The following is a 23,819-nucleotide window of genomic DNA, read 5'->3' as shown; positions in this document are numbered from 1 at the left end:
AACGGGACTGCGATATGTCAACATCTTGTGTGTAGAATGTCAGGGATATTCTTTGGAAACTGTAGGAGGAGATGATTTCACAAGCTTAGTACCCTCTCTCACAATTAGGCAAATGAAGCTCCGTAAAACAGGGGCAGTAACTCTGTCAAAATTAGTCGAAACGTAACGGGACTGCGATATGCGTATCATCAACATGTCGACATCTTGTGTGTAGAGTGTCAGGGATATTCCCTGAAAACTGTAGGAGGAGTTGATTTCACAAGCTTAGTACCCTCTGTGGGACGGACGGACAGACAGACGGACGGACGGACTGCGCCACGACATAATCCCCCTTCGGCCATTCTGGCCCGGCGGGAGATAAAAAAGGGGCATTATTTTGCGGTATTTTCTGGGCCTTGTACACGAAGACGTCTTTGATCGTAACTGACATAATTCAAGGCAAGTTCAACAAAGTAAACAAAATCTATATTGTGATTTTTTCATGTCAATATATAGACCACCGAGAATGTACATATTGTGTGAAGACCTTATCGTGTCCTTCACTATGAAATTGCAGCAGCGGGGTTAAAAGCGGGGTAAAAGCTCCCTCATCAAACCCTCTGGTTAACAGCTGTCGACTGAGACCCCTTAACTGAAAACCTCGCTTGAAGACAGCCTTTGTGGTCTCGTGGAGAGCGGAAGATCGGTGCTTCGATCTACGGCCATGTCAAACCAAAAGACCTTAATAGATGGACCTCCTTGTTACTCTGCCCGGTGTTGGGCATTTAAGTGATATAACAAAAACTTGGCTAGCACTATAAAACCACATTAGTCGGGACTAGTACAAGCAGCCACACACACACGTCGCTACATGTGCAATAATCTTGAGCGCGATGTTATTCCACTTCATCTCACCTCACTTGAAAATAATAACATGCAGATTTAACGTGAAAACTGTTTATTGTTCATAACCAATAATAAGGAAATATAGAAAAGGTAGACAAAACGTGATATATATAAGTTATATCACAGTAGGCAATATGGGCGTCGATAACACTAGACGAAGCAGCCACCGTCCAAACGGTAAAATATAACTACTATATTTCAAATCACCAAAGATATGGTGAAAGAAGAAATTCAACAACTAAAGGTTGTTAAAGCACCACAATTCAACAAAGGAATGATGATGTTTAAAGTGGAAGCTCTCATTAAAAATATATTATTTTCACTGGTTCTGTATCTGGAGAATGAACGTTAGGGGCAGCTCCCATTGGACATTAGGGCACTAGAAAAGTCGTCGAATGCCGCCGTCTAATGTTGGCCTTTGTCACCTGTTGATATGACGGCGAAAAACTGAATTTTGAAACGAGTGCGCAGAAGAAAGTTGCAAATATTATATTAGTGTGTTTGCTTATATTGAAAAAAAATGTTATACACTCTGTATTAGTGCCGCTATGATAAAGGCAAGCAAGAGACACTGGCAGGTGCCCGTCTGCGAGAAAGGTATTTCATTTACCTGAATAAGTATTACTTGACCCAATGTTTAATTTTATATACTTCTGTGCATAATGTTTTGTGAGTGTTTGCTACGCTGAAATATACAGATATGTGTCAAGCGAATATTCATGAAAGGTGGTGTGGTCGACATATTTGGCATTTGACCAACTGGAATCTGGTATTTTTCAACGCCACGGTAGAACATATCAAATTTAATTTTTAAGGTATAATCCTTTAATACATCAAGGTATAAACGCTGTAATCAACTTAACAATGGAAGTCTATAACCGAAATAACACGAGGGGTATACGAAGGTGTTATATCGACCAAAGGTCTAGAAATAAACTTAGTCTAGCTATTAATACCAACCCTAAGAATGCCAATAAAATGATAAACTTGTTATTCACAGTACGAAATTATTCTTCGAATCATCTATCATTCACAAACGGGCGACCACAAGAGATATTGCTTTGGTGAGATACTGCTACAATGAAATTGCATCACAATGCATTGCAGACCATTGTGCCGTCATATTCAAATGACATCTCTGATTTTTCTGCCACTGAAGCCGGCTAGCTGTACCAGTTAACTCATAAACTGGTTATCACTGTTTACAAACCGAAGAGATGGAAGAATGATTTTGGATGATAATTACAATCCAACCCGAATATAAACTGATATCAACACTGATCCAGTTTATCCATCCTCGGAGTTTTAAACCTTTATCGACTCCGTGATATCAAAAGACATTCAGGTCTTGTCTGTACATCACAAGAATAACATTTATTCATCACTGTTCGCCCTTTGCGTAAATTGACGGAAGTACTCACCCAACGACAAACACATTAAACGAATATAACACGAATGGTTCTGAATGGAATGATTCCGATTATGCTCTTCCGGTTTGCCCTGGAATGACAGCTGCGCATAGATCGATGCGCAGCAGTCAGGGCTGGGATGACCGGAAGGGTTAACGCGTTTTGCGCAAGCTCCCAACATCGCCACGAATGGTGCGGGGATTTTGCAGATTTCGTTGTATGAGGTATTACAGGGGACGTTCTTTTTCATTATTATGTGGAACAAACCAACACAACCTTCTCGGCGCCGTCTAAGATGGAGCCTTCTCTTTCCACGCTTCAAAGAAACAATAGCTGTTTAGAGTTAAGGCATTAGTACAATTTTGTAGTGAGTGAGTCGGGGTTTACGTCGCTTTGGACAGTATTCCAGTTATATCACCGCATGCCAGCTTGTGAGAGGAAAGCCCGGAGTGAGACAGGTCCGAGACGTTTACAATTTTGGTGATACCCTCGAACTCGGATATGGTGCTGAATCACAAGAAAAATAACTGGGGGGAATCTGTTATTCGAACTATCGATTATCGGATACGAACTTGCCTAAGAGACGCAACTCTGTGTAGCGAATTGTGGCGCTTTGGCAGCCCGTATTAACCTGAACTGGAGAAGTAGCATTGTCATGAAACCAGAAACTGATAAACATACTGGTTGAATAAACCAGGGTCCTCGTTACCCTATTGGTGGTCGTTTAAGGGTAGATTAATTATGATTGTTGATTGTCGGATGTTTGTTTAGTGGCGACTAGAATTAAGATTGATTTTTTTATGAGATTGATACCGGCCGTGTTTTGTTTGAAGGATACATTTCTTGAAATGATGGGACATATTTTGTAAATACGTCGAACACCAGGCCCAGTCGTTGAAGATTTTTCTTGGTTTCAGCCACGTAGGTTGTGCAGCTGGTCGTGTTTCCCTGTTTTAATACAAGAAATTGAAATAGCACCCAGTATACTTTATAACTATGGTTATCTATTTACAAATATACATCTTCAAAATATAAAGTAAACTCAAAATGGAGCCCGGAACAATAGACTTGGGTTGGATTCCATTATATTTTATTCTCTAGCTCTAGAGTCTGGGGGACAGACGACATACAGTCTGTTCACCTAAACCATGTTGGAATTTTGCATAAGGATTCAAGATCGAAAATATCTTTCTTTGCTCTTTTCAATAGTGACAAAGTACTTACCCGTGCCAAATACTTCCCTTCAGGGGAGAGAACTCTGATGCTCAACTCCAGATTCACACTGGAGGTGGCGAAATCGTAGTCAAACCCTGCAAGATAAGTCAATGAAGTGACAATGTTACATATCACAGAAATAGTTCGTTTCTTTTGGGGCCGCCAAATTGATTTCCGAACCGTTACCGGTTTTCGTTTTTGGTCCATTTTGGTCCAGTTCACTTTTGATGACACCCAGAAGCGAATTTGGAGGTAGGTGATTAAGACAGAGAGGGTAAAATAAATATTGTGTTAATATTCGGTTCGAAGATCCAAAAGCTGTAAACCCTCCACTGACTTTTGGTTTAACTCCGCTTCGAACAGTATTTCATTAAAATCAGAGACCTGTGAAGATCCTTGCCGCAAGAGGCGACTATGCTTGCCGCAAGAGGCGACTATGCTTGCCGTAAGAGGCGACTAACCGGATCGGATGCTCGCTGACTTGGTTTGATGCAGGTCATCGTATCCTAAATATGTAGATTGATGCTTATGATATTAATCACTGGATTGTCTGGTCCAGACTCGATTGTGTACAAACCATCGTCATATAGCTGAAATATTGCTGCGTTCGGCGTTAAACAAACAAGCAAGCAAATAAACAAACCTCCAATCCAAAATACGTTCAGTGCAAATGATTTACGGGTCGCAGTTGACATTAATGGTTTCTAGTATTCAGTTTGTCTTCTTGGTGTAAATATAAGGTGTGATACATACAGCACCCACGCCATTGTTCTCTTTGATTAATAAATGTACGAATGGTTTACGGCTCTTTAACAAGCTTAGATACATGTATAAAGTTTATCCTGTCAGAGAAATCCCCACTGACAAGTGAAACCTGCATTTCATTTTCAAGTGAATGTCAGCGTTTAGATTTACAATGTTTGCACGGGGGTTGGTTCTAACCCATATACGACCAGGTTCAATAACTATTTTGTTATAGGAGAGGCAAGTACTATCAAATGTCAAGGGAACATAAATAGCTTTCTACAAGCAGTACGAAATAGAGTGACGCAACTCTGAACAGCGAATTACGGTGCCTTCGACGGTTGGGCCACCCGTGCCCCCGAAAACGATATTTACAACAAGTTGCCTTGTAGAGATGCTTTTTACTGTACCGTAGTTTTCCTTGTCGACGCTGAATTCGGTGAGATCGTTTACCACGTAGTCAAACGTAGCATTCCTTTCGGTAGCACGTTTCATGTAATTGATACAGTCATCTATCTCGATCTGCAACATACAATAACGTTTGTCAGCACCATACCCGTGCTCGTGGGTTTCGGCGAAGTGGTAAACGTCTGAGACCTGCATCACTTCGGGCTTTCCTCCCACATTAAGCTGACACGCCGCGATATAACTGGAATACTGTTAAAAGCGGCGTTAAACCCAACTCACTCACTCACATACAATAACGACGCGCAGTGCTCAGGAGACGTTACTGAAGTCACAGTCGTCGTTGTAGTTGACTCACATACAATAACGACGCGCAGTGCTCAGGAGACGTTACTGAAGTCACAGTCGTCGTTGTAGTTGTTTTACGCCGCAGTCAAATGAGGCTGATTGGATGTCATGGTACCCTGACATGGGTACTACGAAACAAAAGACAATATTACTACTACCACTACAGTTACTACTACTACAATTACTACTACTAATACAATTACTACTACTATAACTATCACTGCTACAGCTATTGATACTACTAGTACAATTACTACTACTACTACTACTACTACTACTACTAATACAATTACTACTACGATAACTATCACTGCTACAGCTATTGATACTACTAGTACAATTACTACTACTACTACTACAGCTATTACTACCACAACTACTACTATTACTACTACTTCTATTGCTACTACAACTAAATCTATTATTATTATTACTACTACTACTACTACTACTACTACTACCGTAACTACTACTACACCTATCATTACCACTACTACTACTATTACTACTACTTCTATTGCTACTACGACTACTAGTACTATCTTCCAAAAAGTTTCCCACTAAGTAACAGAACGACCTGTAACTGACTTACCTTGTAATTCTCTCCTTCGTATTGGTCCAATGCACTTCCGCATATACTGCGCATGTGCGTCCTGCATGCTTTCATAACTTCTTCGTCAATATGTTAAAGTCAAGGCAAATCAGTTCAACAAGCGTTAACAATTACGATCAATAAAGATTCAGAAAGCTTCTGAAATTGGACAACACTACCATGGATAATGTCGGATAAGCGAAATTAAATAACCACAACAAGGATATCTCTACCATGGTGACGAAGGCTGGTCTGGTCCTCGTGACGAGCTCGTGCAGCAGGCCCCCGTCCCCGCCCCCCAGGATGAGGACCGTCTTACCGGTGAAGTCGTTTCTGTCCAGGCCGAGCACTGTCTCTGTGTACACCAAGTCGCTCTCGCCTATCACTGGAACACGACAAGGCGTGAGAGATGTATCGATGCATTGCGAGTACAAGCCGACGGGTAGCATACACGGTGAGGGAAATATTATATAAAAAATAATTTTCCAATAAATGCTTGAAAAAAATAATTTCGCCTACAGGTGATACACATAAAGAATGAGTGAAAACATGTATTGTGGTTTACAGTGTGAGTATTGTTTTTACGCCCCTTTTGGCAATATTCCAGCAATATCACGGCGGGGGACACCAGAAATGGGATTCACACATTGTATTCTTGTGGGGAATTAAACCCTCAACAATGTTTGGATATCCCACAAACAACATGCGCATGACTATTTTGGAATAAAATAGAAAACGTTTTCTATAGTGCTATCGCCTTCCGTGCTGAGTGCTGAAGTTACGTTGCCTTGCCCGAGTGGGTGGTGAGGTGAAATGGGGTTTAACGTCGCGTCCAAGATTATTGCACTTATATAGCGACGTGCATGTACGTGTGTGTTTGTGTGGCTGCTTGTACTAGTCCGGACTGATGCCGATTTATAGTGCAAGCTCACTGAGATACCATGCCGCAGTTTAACATGAATACTCCACTCAGACACAGAATACTGACTCCGAGCCGACCAGTCCTTGTATTAGCCCCTTAATGCCGAGCGCCAGACAGGGTAACAACAAGTACCATCTTTTCACGTCTTTTGGTATGACGCGGCCGGGGATCGAACCCCGGACCCTCTCCGGGCGGACGCTCTACCACTAGGCCTCGGAGGCGATGGCCTAAGAAGCTGTTTGTTCAAGATGCTAACAATCTTCTCTTACTGACGTCATCGTCCAGGTACAGCACGTTGCCGCATTGTTTCGACTTGAAGATTTTTATGTTTTGCCAACGGGAGTTAGTTTCAAACACCAGTTCTGTGAAATCTCTTTCAATGATTCTCTCGTCTCCCGTTATCATGTACGGCCATGGCGGTTCGCAGCTTCTGTGCACTGGGACGGGAATGCTGCAACAATCAGGAATGTGAGGCTGAAACAGTGATTGTTTGTTTGCTGACACTGATGTTTTGTATGAAATAATTGTGTAAATTGTGTATGCTAATTGTGTTTGTTCGTGAAGTGATGTTTTGTGTTGAAATGGTGATAAAATGGTCATTTTGAAACTGTGATAGACCTAGCTTTTATTTTGAAACAATGATTTGCTTTGTATTTGGAAACTGAAGATCTTTATTTTGAAACAAATATGTTTTATTTATTCTGGAAGAATGATGTTTTATGTTGAAACAAGGATTGCTTTTAGGCTCAAACAATGATGGTTTTCATGCTAAAACAGTGATTGTATGCTGAAACAGTGATGGATTGTACTGAAACTGATGGGTTCTTTTTTATTTTGAAACAAAGATGGTTTTCATTCGGAAACAATGAAGTATTATGCTGAAACAGTGATGGTTGGTGCTGAAACAGTGATGGTTGGTGCTGAAACTGATGGTTTGTATGCCTAAACAGTGTATACTGCACACTGAAATAATAAGGGATTGTACACAGGTATGTGACCTGAACAGAATGACCTGTATGATGAAAATGTGATGGTTTGCACGCTGAAGCAGAGAATCTGAGTGGAAATTGGGCACATGGCTTAAATGAATCCAGAAGCATCCCCAAGATTCCTTAAGGGGAGACACATCCATCTCACCAAGGTTACGGGTGTCAAGCGGGTGTCACGTGGCATTATTTTAGTTGCATCAGCACATGGCAGATAAATGTGTGAGGAAAGCCCGATTTGTCGGATATGTTTACGACCCATGAGAACAATGTCATCGATCTAACAAACAAAGAATCGGGAGAAAGTAGTAATCAAATACAACTTCTGCGGATCCGGATAAGCCTAAGGGACACAATCATGCTCAGCGAATTGCTGCTCTTTCAATTTCTCGGGGAACCTGTCCCTAACTGTGATTGTAAAGCTTGTAAGTGTGTTTGTTTGTTCGCTTGCTTGCTTACTTGCTTCACTTGCTTGATTGTTAACGCCGCACTCAGCACTATTCCAGCTATATGAGGTGAGGTGAGGTGAAATGGTGTTTAACGTCGCGTCCAAGATTATTGTACATATATAGCGACGTGCATGTACGTGTGTGTGTTTGTGAGGCTGCTTGTGCTAGTTCGGACTGATGCCGATTTATAGTGCTAGCACACTGAGAAACCATGCCGCAGTTTAACATGAATACTCCACTCAGACACAGTATACTGACTCCGAGCCGACCAGTCCTTGTTTTAGCCCCTTAATGCCGAGCGCCAGACAGGGTAACAACAAGTACCATATTTTACGTCTTTTGGTATGACGCGGCCGGGGATTGAACCCCGGACCTTCCGCTCTCCGGGCGGACGCTCTACCATTAGACGACGGAGGCGGTCCCAGCTATATGACGACGGTTTGTAAAATATCTTCTCTGAACAAGACATTCCAGTGATTGATATGATGAGCATCGATCCACGCAATTGGGATACGGTGACATGCCTCGACCAAGTCAGCGAACGTGAGCATGACAAGCATGGGTTGCTGAAGATCTTTTTTAATCCGGATCTTCACGGGTGTAAAGCTGGTGAGAGATCACTTACGTTTTGGCCAACAGACAATATTTGCCAAGATGCTTTTTCATCCGCTCCAACCGTAGCTTTATAGCCTGAAACAAAACATGTGATTTTAATTAGCTATATTTTGTTTAGTTTGAGAGTAATTAGAGCAGTCGCCATTTCGGCAATGCCTTTTGTTATTGTGAGAGTGGGTGACTATGGTTTTACGTCTCTTTTAGCAAATGAATATTCCAGCAAACACTAGAAATGGGCTTCACACATAGTATACCCACGTGGGGATTCGAATCCGGGGCTTCGGTGTGACGATCGAACGTGTTATTTTGAGAAGCTTATTAAGGAGCCCAGTAACTCCAATAAAATGTCATGTGACGTTCGTTAGACGTGTTAAAGTTCAATGTGTAACTTCATATAACACGTTTGCTGTGCAGAGCTGCGTCCCTTGGGCACGCCAGAAACCTATGATCGTGGGTTCGAATCCCTGTTTGCCCCAAGTATGTTTCTAGGCTTGTCGTTGGTTTGTTGTTTAACGCTGCACTCAGCAGTATTCCAGCTATATGACGGTGGTCTGTAAATAATCGAGTCTGTACCAGACAATCCAGTGATTGATATCATGAGCATTGATCCACGCAACTGGGATCGATGACATGCTTCAACCAAGTCAGTGAGCCTGACCACCCGATCTCATTAGTCGTCTCTTACGACAAGCATAGTCGCCTATTAATGCAAGCATATGTTGCTGAAGACCTATTCTACCCCGGATCTTCACGGGTCTCTAGGCTTGTCAGCACCCTACTCATGGGTTTGAACAAAGTGGTAAACATCTAAGACCAGCATCACTTTGGGTTTTCCTGTCCCATTTAGCTGACAGGCCGTAATATAACTGAAACACTGTTAAAAGCGTCAATAAATGGAACTTTCACAAACATGGGTACGGGGATGCTGTTAAGGGTAGCTTCTATCAAAAAAATATTCCCTCGCGGATTACGGGTGGCCCAGTCGTTTAAGTCACCGCGATTCGTTGTGTAAAGTTGCGGCCCTTTGGCATGCCAGGAACCTGTGATCCTTGCTCAAATCCCGATTCGCCCTTATTATGTTTCTGGGTTTGTCAGCACCTGTATCATTTGCGGCTTGCTTCAGACATGAAGCTGAACTGAATTACATCACTGAAATACTGTTCCAAGCGGAGTTAAACCAGTCTCACCCATTAACCTGAAACGAGGGAACGCGAGTGAGCAAACACCTGGTATGGCAAGTGAGTAAGCTTGTAGCAATACTCAAGCAATAGCACGACAGGGGACACCAGATATCGGCTTCACATGTTCTACCAATATGGGGAACGAACCCGGGCCTTCGGTGTGATGAGCGAACGGCTTTAACCCCTAGGCTACCCAACCACCTCATAGTAAGAATAGGCAGTTGTTTAACGCGGGAACGCTATAGAATGTCGAGGGAATACGATTGTATTCTTTGTAACCGTAACAGATCCGTACATCAGAAAAACTCACTGCCATTCCTGATGCAGCGTTACGTTTAATTGACTGTGTCGCTTATTAACGCAGAACGCATGCCACATAAACCTTTTACATACTGTATAGACTAGCAGGCCTGAAGCATTTAAACGACTTGTTTCACAAACCATAAACGGTCATACAGTGCACAATACTGAATAAGGGCACGTGAAGAGTGAGCGAGTGTAGTTTTACGCCACAGTCAGAAATATTCCAGATATGGGGCGCCTGAGGGTAGATAACAGACTCGGTCAGGTCATCCGTTCTTCACTTGATATTGTGTAATTCCGGTTCAGATCCACTCTAGGAATTTACCCGAACGTCGGAAAATGTCATATATATCGTCGTTTTATTGCGAAATATTAGTTCAGTCTCTGTGAGAGGGAAGTTTTTTTTATTAATATAGGTCCAAGAGCAAAGGTCCTCAAAATATGGCGGAAATATTGCCGATGTGATAATATTATTTAAGTCACACGCTCAAAAGACATTACTTGTGTCACCTAAAGTAATCATTCATGAATTTACATCTTATGTGCACATGAAAGTCTCAAGCTGCCATAATATCGAACACGTTTCCTCTTGAAAAGCTTATTATCATACAGAACATTTGAAACACAGAACCACATAGTTATTTCCGATGAATCTATTTTTAGCCAATACAAGTGCTGGGGATGTCCCGATATTCTTTTATAGTGCATGAACTGAGCTCGGATGACAAACAAATGTATAAAACTCTTTAATCCGTTATGCAACATTTTCAGAACTCGTTGAACTCGACCACTCATGAATACATTCCACCCACTCACAGACAACCCCACTCCCACATTCACTCACTCACCCACCATGACACCTGTCCACTAACACACATATACCAACTCACCCGCTCACTAACCCCCTCGATCACTAACTCACTCACTCACCCATCCTGCCACTCACCCAACCGCTCACGTATCCACTCACAAAAAACATCCATCCACCCACTCACTCACTCACTCACTCACCAAACCACTCCCCCACCCATCCACTCGCCTACATGCCCACCAACCAACTGTCTCATCCACCTACCCACCTACCCACTCACCACTTACCCACACACTCACTCACTCGCCCACTCCCCCATACACTCACTCGCCCACTCACACACTCACGCACCCACCCATCCATCCACTCTCTCCAGTCTCCCTCTCACCCACTCGCCCACCCACCTACCACTCACCCCCCCCCCCCCCCCCCCCCCCCCCACACACACACACACACACTCACCCACACACTAACACACTTAGTCCTTACTCGCCCACTCGCCTACTCACCTATACACTCACTCACTCGCCAACTCACTTACTCACCGAACTGTACGGCCTGTCTGGAAGCTGTATTGCTGAGAGTCTTTGCAGATCGAGTGTGAGGAGCCCGGATGGAAACAGCCTAATCACGGCGTGGCTGCAACATGTGTGATGAATATAAACTATACTCTCTCAAAGCACAGGGTTATTTTCAACGAAGTACATCTGACTAAATTATCTAAATCTCAAACCGACGACTCCTGACCAAATTTTCTTTCATTGTAAACTTTCTGACAAATAAGATGGTGCATCAGTTCTTTCACGGCCTATCAGATTAATTGGATAGAGCAAGTGAGTTTGATTTTTCACCGCTTTTAGCAGTATTCCAGCAAAATCACGGCAGGGGACAGCAGAAAAGACGTTTAGCACATCGTACTCATGTGGGGAATCGAACCCGGGCGGCGGTTGGCGTGACGAGCGACCGCTTCAACCTCTTAGCCACCGCCCCTATTAATGAGGAAAGACACGATATAAAAATGAAGTATTCGCTCGGAAATAATGCTGATGGGACAGGTTTTTTATCACGATATTTGAAAGTGTATTCTTTTTGCCACCCTGTTATTATACTAATCCTTCTTTTGATAAATTAGGTAAGCACCTTATTGATATATTTGTTAAGAAACAGCGCACTGTACGCATGTTTGTATATGCAGCACTTAGGGACAGATGGCCTCAAATGCAAATAAACTTGTCACGTGTCACAGTGTATTCTTTGAAATCGTTCCCCCTTTGTTACCTGAAAAATAAGGTTCTGAAAAGGGAACTAGAAGCCAAAAAATGAGTACATGTATATCCACGTAAATGTAAGGCTTACAATAACGTAATACATCTACGTTTAACCTTGGCCTCGTTTTAATAGCATTTAGCTGATATTTTAATGAGAAATATGTCATTTCCAAAAACTTATTATTATTATTATTTTTTTAAAACCCCAGCTCTTCTCTCTGGCTATATGATGTATATATCTACAAACCTAAGCTTCGTCTCACCTTATCTTTCAGTAAACTTGAAATAAATTGAATCACTGGTGCATAAAGTTGTTTTGAAAGTATTGAAAGCGAACTGCACTGTATACGAAAGCAGACGGTGTCGTTAATCTGAACTCAATCGCACAGCTTTCACATCGTTTGAATTCCTTCACAATGGCGAATTGAAACATGCCGGCAGGATAAATTCGTTGAATTAGCATCACTCGGGATATATGTGGTTGTATGCGTTCCTCGTTAGGTTTTAACGCGGGGCGCCCCAAACCACATCTCCTCCGAGTGATGGTGCAACAACTCGTATGATCACTTCGCCAAGGCTCTGAAGAATAGAAACGCACTTTTAGTATTCATCTACCAACTTGGTAACTTAAAAAAGTAATGTCCTTCACGATAGGAGGTCCATATTAAGTCTAGATCTAGACGCTTGAATTGTGGTTATGATGGGCGAGATGGAAATGCATAATACAATGTGAGGTTTCTATTGTTATAGTGCAAACCATTTCAATTATTTTATTTAAAATAGTGCAGACCATTTCAATACTTATTTAACATTTCATTTATCTAAATACCTTACTGGTTCAATATGTTTCCAAGTGCACCGAAATTCTATGACCTTTGACTGTTTAATTTATTCAGCAAACTTTCGGCGTATCCCCTCTCATCATAAGCCCCTCCAGCGCTATCTATAAATTTCAATTGACACCTCCTTACGTCGCCGGATGTTACGTATATACAGACACGTGGAACAATGACCTTGCCACACGTTACGTACTACCTCGCTCTACAAAACAGACAGACATGGTCAGTCAGGGACCGGGCTAGGTTAAAACAAGAATTGCAGTTAGATCTCCTAAAGCCAAGAGATGCAATAGCGAAGGCCAAACTAACTCTATTTCTGAGAGATGGACAGCTGCTCGAACGTATATAAACAGAGCAGCCAAGGATAAAAATGAAATCATATCAATATAAGAAAATAGAAATCATATCAATGCAAAAACGGAAATTATGTGAACACCGAACTCACAATAGATATGTGTACCCTTCTCACACACTGGAGTCCCAAAGAGGGACAGATCAGCCGAAATTGCTTAGGCAGAAGGCGACCTCTTAAACACCTAATGCAACAACAACAACAGTCAGGGAGACAGCCAGAAGGTAAGTGACAGAGCGAGTCTCCGCCCGGGAACATTGGCCACTCGGTCCCGGTGTGCGTTCTGTCACGTTATCGTCAACATGTACCTTTTCGACTTATTCCAAACCATCAACAATAAACATGGCTGCTGTCGTCTTAAAACTTCACCCCTGAGTTTTGTCTTCCGTCATCACCCTGAGCTACAATCCGAGGGCCGAAACTTACGCCCTTGGACACAGGCAACTAAACAGTCTCAAAATAACTTGAATCAAAATTTACTGGGCCTTTCAACTGACCCGAGCATACTCCCCCTCAAGTACATTCTGGGACATTTTTTTGGGATAAAATCACAGATCCCACGCCCTCCCAACCAACGCACATATACCCGTGAAGATAGACACGGGATAGAATAGGTCTTCAACAACCCATGCTTGCCGTCAAAGGCGACTATGCTTGTCATAAGAGGCAACTAACGGTATCGGGTGGTCAGACTCGCTGACTTAGTTGATGCATGTCATCATATCCCAATTGAGTGGATCGATGCTCATGATATCAATCACTGGATTGTCTGGTCCAGACTCGATTATTGACAGACCGCCCTCATATAGCTGGAATACTGCTGAGTGCGGCGTTAAACAACAAACAAACAAACCTAAACACATGATGTCAAATTGTCGGCCCCTTATGCAGAAAGAATCAATTGTTCAAAATAATTCGTGTCCGCGGAACAAATGTTTTATTTGTTGAGGCCTAACAAACATGTTGATGAAGAAAATACCCGAAAATTAAATGCAGATAGCGACACACCTCGGCAACCCCTGTTTTATCGAATTATTGAAGTGAATATCTTGCTTTAATTTCAATGGCTCGGTTATTCTATGTGAAAATGTATAAACTCATGCAGCAGCCTATTCAGAGGACCGGTTTCTTGAGATGACTTTTGAACGTATATGCAAGATAATTGTCTTGGGTTGCACAGACATGTTTTTATATACCTTCGCCATGTACGTATTGAAGTTTATAAATGAACATAAATGAACAGTCACAATGAACTGTTTATATGAAACACATCGGATTAGTCACATGCCGCGAAAGGGTAACTGAACTGGTAGAACATGTATTTTACATACGGTAGCTATGTCAGTTTACTGTATTTCTTCCAAAGGAACTAAATGAACCATATGGACACTACGCCCAAATGAGTGGAGTGGTGCGGGGCGACGCGACGCGACGCGGCATAATATGTCAGTTATGTCACGTCGGTTGTTCCATCCAATCTAAATTATATTTAGTACGGACTGTTAACGATCTGTCTACAATAGGTAATGCTGAAACATGCATTGTGTTTCAGGTGAAATGGAGTTGCGTCCAAGATTATTGCACTTATATAGCGATGTCCATGTACGTGTGTGTGTTTGTGTGGCTGCGTGTACTAGTCCCGACTGATGCCGATTTTCAGTGCAAGCTCACTGAGATACCATGCCACAGTTTAACATACGACTCGTAAATACCACTCAGACACAGTATACTGACTCCGAGCCGACCAGTCATTGTTTTAGCCCCTTAATGCCGAGCGCCAGACAGGGTAACAACAAGTACCATATTTTAACGTCTTTTGGTATGACGCGGCCGGGGATTGAACCCCGGACCTTCCGCTCTCCGGGCGGACGCTCTACCACTTGACGACGGAGGCCGTCTTGACTTGCGATGAAAAGTGGAGGGTTCTCCATTGCTTGGCCCTATAAAGTACCATCATGCTCCGATTGTGAGGTTTGTTGCGCATGTTTTTCGTCACTTGTTTGCCTGGTCCAGATTTTATTATTCACAGACTAAAGTGATACTATACATTTCAAACTACAAATGACTATTGCTGCTTTACAAAGTTTAATAATAAGTACACCTTCAGGTTAAAACGTGATTCCAAATATATACCATACACATCAGCAGCACAGTGGTCTGAGGCGCCTCAACTCTCTGCGTAGAGTTATGTCCCCTTGTTCTGTCAGGATCTACAGGTTTATTCCGATAATAATCTGTAAAAGGCTAAATTGGGGATCGACAAAGCTAGATTGTAGTTTGCATATCATCTTATCGACAGCGTTAATCGTTGCTTCACTGGTTTGCCTGGTCCAGACTAGGTCATTTGCAGACTGACTACGGCATTAAACAATAACAATTCGCTCACTCGGCATATCAAAATCACACAGCAGTATAACGTCTCGAACATGGCTTGAAATAAGACATGCAGCGTCCAGACAATACATCACGAAAAAGATGCAAATATAGCCTTCAATTTAACTAAATACTATGCCTTTTCAAGTATTTTGATTAAGACACACAGTCCGTAACAGTTGTTTTGTGTTAAACCTTTGAGGTTGCTTGATTAGAAAACATATTCCGCCAACAATGTAACATAGCAATATGAATATTTATTTTATATTTTGTATTACGTGTTTGAATCCTTATATCTATCGTGTAGTTGTCCGATTTTCGATCACGAACGTTGATACAACTTAATTTAGTTTATCCGACATACTCGTTAATCCGACATAATCATATGCAATCATCGATGTAGGATTAACGGGACTTGACTGTAATCAGGGAACCAGAATATAACCAACATATATACCTATGTCATTCATTATGCTATTAACCGATGGTTAAAAAAATGGTGACCCCATTTGGCCGTGACTAGTTTCGGTATGAAACAGGTGTCATCAAATGAGCTTCCAGTTTGTGCGTCCGGATTAATCACCTTGCCATCATCAGGTTGTTCATTCTACCCCAATCCTATTTGAAGGGTGAGATAAAACACACTTATTGTCAACGCTGAAATTTTGTTTTAACACGTCGTTGCATGGAAACTTGAATGTTATGAGTGCTTCTATTTTTACATGTGTTTAGAATTGGTACTCCTACCCAGGCTAATCTCTGATAAGTATGTTCTTTGGTTTTTCTAATACATTTTGAATTGTATTAATAGTCTGGATAAGTACACAAATTGATATATTCAGTCTGCAAGTTTGATAAAACGCCAAATAAACTCAGCACTCAAATAGTGAGTGAGTGAGTGAGTATGGTTTTACGCCGCTTTTAGCAATATTCCAGCAATATCACGGCGGGGGACACCAGAAATGGGCTTCACACATTGTACCCATGTCGGGAATCGAACCCGGGTCTTCTGCGTGACGAACGAACGCTTTAAACACAAGGCTACCCGACCGCCCCGAACACACAAATAAACCCATACATGTGGGTGTCTCCTTATATTTGTCCGGACTTATGTCTGGGCATCAGGCAGGGTAAAAACAAGTACCATCTTTAACATCTTTTGGTATGACACGGCCGATCGAACCACCGACCTTCCACTGCCCGGGCAGACGCTCTATCCACAAGACCACGCGGTGCATTGGGTAAGCTGTAAAGCCAAGCAATGTGTTTATTTTTAGTCACTTATCAATAATTGTTCATGATCAGAGCAAATTTGGCCTCTCGGTATTCTGCAGGTAACACATCTATCCTGAATCGGGGGGTACCGGTGGCCCAGTCGGCCAAGGCGCCCGCAATTAGCTGGGAGAGTTGCGTCCCCTTGACACGCCAGACACCTCTGATCGTAGGTTGGAATCCCGCTTTGCCCCGATTTTGTTTCTCGGTTTGTCAGCACCATTCCCTGGCTGAAACCGGCATCTCTTCGGGCTTACCTCCAACGTTAAGCTGACATCCTATGATATTACTGAAATACTATTCAAAGCAGCGTTAAACCGAACTCACTTTTTATTCAAAATAGCGGTTTCGAACAACACTCATCACAACTTTGGTAGACACACTGCAAATGACGTACCTTCCATCGCTGTTGACGGTGGTGTACAGGACGCCACCGGCGTCGAGATGTTTCTCCGCCGCTGTCGTCCACGTCCCTGTCCAAAACAACCCTGGCAGCGTCTTGACTCGAGATAATATCTCTAGAGAAGAAACAGGAACAAGGGTTCAAAGTACTGAGGGGCGCAGTGATTCATCCAACTTTCTTCAGTGCCACTGAACATAGGCCGAGGGTAACACATCAATGTGATGTAAACGAATCAATAGTTAGTATCGATAGTCTTGCAAGATATCAATACCAATTATTGAGTCGTTCACTTCTCTTTGAAGTATTGTCCTCGTCCATATTCAATTGCACTGCTGATATCGATATAATTCAAGACTATCGATAGGCGGAACAAAATGAAAAACATCTCATTATGTCAGCATTATATTTTCAACATATATAACACAGGTCTGTGTAGGAACTGTATTAATAGTATGGATAAGTTCACAAATTGAGATATTTAGTCTGCAAGTTGGATAAAACGCCATATAATAAACTCAGCACTCAAATAAAGCCACACACAATCAGGTGTGTGTAAGGGGAAGGGTGGGGGAGGGGTTGTGTGACAGTGTAAGATTCTTTTAATCTAGGACATTGAAATTAATAGGAGAAAGAAGGCCCCAGTTTAAGTTTAAGGTGGGTCGGTGAGTGAGTGAGTGTGTGAGTGAGTGTGGTTTTACGCCGCATTTAGCAATATTCCAGCAACATCCCGACTGTAACACCAGAAATGGGCTTATTGTATGTGAGGCCGAGTATACTGAGTTACAAACATGCATCATTATGAGAATGCATACTGTTGAGACGTTATATACAGTACAGGTAGTTTGGCACGTTAGGTTGATGCATTCCTTCTTAGAAGACATGATTGTAACTTCATCATAAGTCGAAGTATTGCTTACAAAGGGCCTGTACAACCTGCGATTATTACAATATAACATATTTTGTTTACTACAGGAAGTTCATTCTCACATACGAGTGACCCAGTCGTCTTCAGTACCGCAATTCGCTGTACAGAGTTGTGTCCCTTGGGCATGGCAGAAACCTATTATTGTGGGTTCGAATCCCGCTTCTCCCCGATTATGTTATTTGGTCTGTCAGTACCATACTCGTGCTCGTGGGTTTCTCTAAAGTGGTAATCGTTTCTGAATAAAAACTCGCGAACATAAGTCTGGGCCGCTCGTGTTAACGAGCTCCAAGACGCTGGGAAAAGGTTTCCCTCACAAGGGCTGGTGAAGCCCTTCGAAAAACGATTGTCAAGTTATATTTCTAGACCACGTGTTACTTTAGGTCTCACAGGTTTTAGTATGACTCGATGACTCTCTTTAAGCTTAATATTTAGTAAGTGTGCGGGGCGGTCGGGTAACCTGGAGGTTAAAGCGTTCGCTCGTCACACCGAAGACCCGGGTTCGATTCCCGACATGGGTACAATGTGTGAAGCCCATTTCTGATGTCCCCCGCCGTGATATTACTGGAATATTGCTCAAAGCGGCGTAAAATCAAACTCACTCACTCACTAGTAAGTGTGCACTGATTTATATGAGTAACGACATGTTTTACGAAGCATGGCAAATGAAACTATGTATCCCCGGGGTCTCATTTAACCTGGAGTAAGTATATGAAGAAGCTTCAAGAATGAGTTTACTTGGGTACATGCATGAATAATTGAAGCAGTTTTATCGACATGATCCTCGTGAGGCAGCTGATCCCAGCACACCCGGTGTAGATGCGGGTTGTATGTGAGGACCCATGCTTGTCATAAAAGGCGACTAAAGGGGTCGTGTGGGCAGGCTCGCTGACTTGGTTAATGCGTGGATCATGATGTCAATCATGGAATTGCCTGGTCCCGACTCGATAATTTACAGACCGCTGCCATATAGTTGTATATTGCAAAGTGCGGCGTTACACATGATCTCACCACACGCACGTTTCTTTGTATGATAAATATCACAATGCAAGTCGTTGCACGCCCATCTCTACCCATAGCCTTGCCTGCTTGTTTTCCATGAGAGTGTCTCACAGCAAGGTGTAACAAGCAAAAATGTCAACCTGCTCTGCACTATAAAGCCGCTCAGCCACGTCAACCAAGTGAAGACTCACCTTACCACAATACACAGTCTCGTGAACCTGCCAGGGTGTTATAAACCTGCACAACATTCAGCATCTTCAACTACAACTTCCCCGGGCCCATCTCTGTCTGCATCAACCTCCCCTTTAACTTCCATCCAGCGACTTTAACTTGCCACGCCCCTGTCTGCATCAACCTCCATCCTACTTCACCCTTACAAGAACTACAACTTGCCACGCCTCTGTCTGCATCAACCTCCATCCTACTTCACCCTTACAAGGACTACAACTTGCCACGCCTCTGTCTGCATCAACCTCCATCCTACTTCACCCTTACAAGAACTACAACTTGCCACGCCTCTGTCTGCATCAACCTCCATCCTACTTCACCCTTACAAGAACTACAACTTGCCACGCCCCTGTCTGCATCAACCTCCACTCTACTTCACCCTTACAAGGACTACAACTTGCCACGCCTCTGTCTGCATCAACCTCCATCCTACTTCACCCTTTCAAGGACTACAACTTGCCACGCCTCTGTCTGCATCAACCTCCATCCTACTTCACCCTTACAAGAACTACAACTTGCCACGCCCCTGTCTGCATCAACCTCCACTCTACTTCACCCTTACAAGGACTACAACTTGCCACGCCCCTGTCTGCATCAACCTCCACTCTACTTCACCCTTACAATAGCTACAACTTGCCACGCCCCTGTCTGCATCAACCTCCAGCCTACTTCACCCTTACAAGGACTACAGCTTGTCACGCCCCTGTCTGCATCAACCTCCACCCTACTTCATCCCTACAAGGTCTACAACTTGCCACGCCCCTGTCTGCATCAACCTCCAGCCTACTTCACCCTTACAAGGACTACAACTTGCCACGCCCCTGTCTGCATCAACCTCCACTCTACTTCACCCTTACAATAGCTACAACTTGCCACGCCCCTGTCTGCATCAACCTCCACTCTACTTCACCCTTACAAGGACTACAACTTGTCACGCCTCTGTCTGCATCAACCTCCACTCTACTTCACCCTTACAAGAACCACAACTTGCCACGCCCCTGTCTGCATCAACCTCCACCCTACTTCACCCTTACAAGGACTACAACTTGCCACGCCTCTGTCTGCATCAACCTCCACTCCACTTCACCCTTACAAGGACTACAACTTGCCACGCCCCTGTCTGCATCAACCTCCACTCTACTTCACCCTTACAAGGACTACAACTTGCCACGCCCCTGTCTGCATCAACCTCCACTCTACTTCACCCTTACAAGGACTACAACTTGCCACGCCTCTGTCTGCATCAACCTCCACCCTACTTCATCCCTACAAGGTCTACAACTTGCCACGGCCCTGTCTGGATCAACCTCCACCATACTCATCCTTACAAGGACTACAGCTTGCCACGCCCATGTCTGCATCAACCTCCAGCCTACTTCACCCATACAAGGACTACAACTTGCCACGCCCCTGTCTGGATCAACCTCCACCCTATTTCATCCTTACAAGGACTACAACTTGCCACGCCCCTGTCTGCATCAACCTCCACCCTACTTCATCCCTACAAGGACTACAACTTGCCACGCCCCTGTCTGCATCAACCTCCACCCTTACAAGGACTACAACTTGCCACGCCCCTGTCTGCATCAACCTCCACCCTTACAAGAACTACAACTTGCCACGCCCCTGTCTGCATCAACCTCCACTCTACTTCACCCTTACAAGAACTACAACTTGCCACGCCCCTGTCTGCATCAACCTCCACTCTACTTCATCCTTACAATAGCTACAACTTGCCACGCCCCTGTCTGCATCAACCTCCATCCTACTTACAATAGCTACAACTTGCCACGCCCCTGTCTACATCAACCTCCATCCTACTTCATCCTTACAATAGCTACAACTTGCCACGCCCCTGTCTGGATCAACCTCCACCCTACTTCACCCTTACAAGAACCACAACTTGCCACGCCTCTGTCTGCATCAACCTCCACTCTACTTACAATAGCTACAACTTGCCACGCCCCTGTCTGCATCAACCTCCACCCTACTTCACCCTTACAAGAACCACAACTTGCCACGCCCCTGTCTGCATCACTCAACCTCCACCTTTCATCCATATTACTACACCCCAGGGAGAGCTACAACCCAGACTCACACACACGCGTCTCAGGCATTGCATCTAATCATTCATCACCGCGCACCACCCACCATAATAAGGGCTTGGTCCAACTCAACTCCAATGACATGAAAACACAGAAACATATAATATGTCACGCTGGCTTGCTATCCAAGTAGTGTTCAAGACAATCGATGTGAAGTTATTGAGTGAAAGTAGAGTCAATGGATATATAACTGTACACTACCGTTCTCGTGATCTGCAAGTCTCTCCCGGTCCAACTGAAACCACAACATGAACGTCTGTGCCTCCATCGCTGACGAGGAAAGCACCTGACTACTGTTGACTGCCTCCCCAACTTGTTCAAGCTAGTGTCTGCTATTTATAATGCAGTAGTACTTGCAGTAATGTTTTTTTACGCATCGTCGGTAAGTACAGTGCAGTTCACAATTAAGTACCATTTTTACCTGTGAATACATGTGTTGTCACACGCATGCTTCACCGATAAGTACAGGCTCGTTCAAAAGCAAGTAGTACTATATTTGCGAAATATACATTGTAAGCAATTTTATTTATCCTAGAAAAGCTGTTGTATTTATCTGCATAAAGAATTGAGTTTGTTGTTCTGAAATGTATCATACACAGTTCGAGATGCACGGATATGTTCCGAATACATAAAAATAATCTATAAGAATATTTATATGATATACCACAGCTGGTAAACAATTCATCGATTATCCAGCGAATCATATGTCCATTCCATTATGATAAGTACCCTGGGCCTCGAACCACAAAGTGACCTTAGCGCTAAGGCTGAGCTCCCCATACTTCAACAAAGGCTTACGATAGTCGTTGCGTTTATTTGTTAGTTTGTTTGTTGTTTTATGCCACACTCAGCAATATGACGGCGGTCTGTAAATAATCGACTCTGGACCAGACAATCCAGTGATTCATATCATGAGCATCGATCCACGCAATTGGGACACGATGACATGCATCAACCAAGTCAGCAAACCTGACCACCCAATCCCGTTAGTCGCCTCTTTCGACAAGCACGGTCGCCTTTAAGGGCAAGCATATGTTTCTGAAGACCTATTCTCACCCCGATCCTCACGGGGGATTGTCGCAGCGCTTGGAACGGGGCCCTTGACCCATTCGACACCAAAGTCCAGTTCGAATGACACGACGCTAGGAATAGCCACCCAATCAAATTATACAATAGTGGTTACAGGCACGCGTGTTATTATGAACTGTGTCCAATACAATTTGGAAGGCCTGGTAGCATACGTAATGCCGCCCATCTGTCTCAAAACGTCAGGAAAACATCTTTTCCAGTTAGAAGTTAATTCTGATTCGTAGCAAACTCCTTTATTTGAATAGAATAAATAGACACCATAACTATATTTGAATGTCTGCATATGTAAATGCACAGACGAATTTATATTGAGCTCAACACACTGCCACCCACATTATACCTCTGGCAGCAAATGGAAAAGGGATATTGCATTTTACCGTAAACACCAGATGCTGCCACATAAAGTTTATATAACATGACGCTAGTTTTTGAAGACAAGTTATTGGATGCTTAACAGAAATTACATGCATTTTTATAGCAAAAACAAATAGAAACAATAAACAACAGTTTAATACGGTTCGCGTCAGAGACAGCCGAATGGTGTTAAGGTCACAGCTGAGAGTTGGTATTGACAGGTGATTTTCAGGACAGCCATTATGACCACCGAATCACCTGTATCATCGTATCTTACCATACGCGCGGGAGGCGGGAATCCACTCGCGCCTGGAATGTTCCCGGGTTTGAAAAGCTATGTGTCTCATTGTATGCAAAGAAATAAAACACTACACATTCAATTCTTTCGTGTATGCCCGCTCGGAAACACATACATGGGAATTTCTTTCTTACACGAACGATCAGTTGCATTTTATGACGTCACAGTTGACTGACAACGATAGTTTTTATAATTATCGTCAATGTAAGAGAGGTTAACTTGACGGAGACGATCCATACTTGGTTTAATGGTGGTTTGGTTGGGTTATGGAGTAAGCAGTCACGCCCAAAGACTGAGGTTCGATTCCCAACATGGTTGTGAAACTCATCCTTGGTGCATTTCCAACGTGCTGATGGTGCTTATACCACCGTAATCACACATCCATCCACCCACCCACCCCACCCCACCTCACACAGCCACCCCACCCCACCCCACGAACACACTGTACA

General features: G+C 43.3%; 1 protein-coding gene across 1 annotated transcript; it reads right to left on the bottom strand.

Moving 5' to 3' along the window:
- Positions 1-920: 920 nt before the first annotated feature.
- On the bottom strand, positions 921-21,949 carry LOC139471604 (spermine synthase-like). The gene is made up of 11 exons (XM_071253983.1): positions 21,831-21,949; positions 17,367-17,487; positions 11,411-11,504; positions 8,581-8,645; positions 6,790-6,971; positions 5,826-5,983; positions 5,599-5,688; positions 4,664-4,775; positions 3,519-3,604; positions 3,133-3,242; positions 921-2,627 (listed from the first exon to the last, which is right to left on the bottom strand). Exons 1-11 carry the CDS (start codon positions 21,895-21,897, stop codon positions 2,585-2,587), a joined length of 1,128 nt encoding a protein of 375 aa, XP_071110084.1. The 5' UTR covers positions 21,898-21,949; the 3' UTR covers positions 921-2,584.
- Between the last annotated feature and the right edge of the window lie 1,870 nt (positions 21,950-23,819).

This window comes from Haliotis cracherodii, unplaced genomic scaffold, assembly GCF_022045235.1.
Source record: "Haliotis cracherodii isolate W230 unplaced genomic scaffold, xgHalCrac1.p SCAF_23, whole genome shotgun sequence".
In the NCBI taxonomy this organism is placed as follows: Eukaryota; Metazoa; Mollusca; class Gastropoda; order Lepetellida; family Haliotidae; genus Haliotis; species Haliotis cracherodii.
Note: the sequence above shows the minus strand (reverse complement) of the source record. Positions and strands in the feature narration are given on the sequence as shown.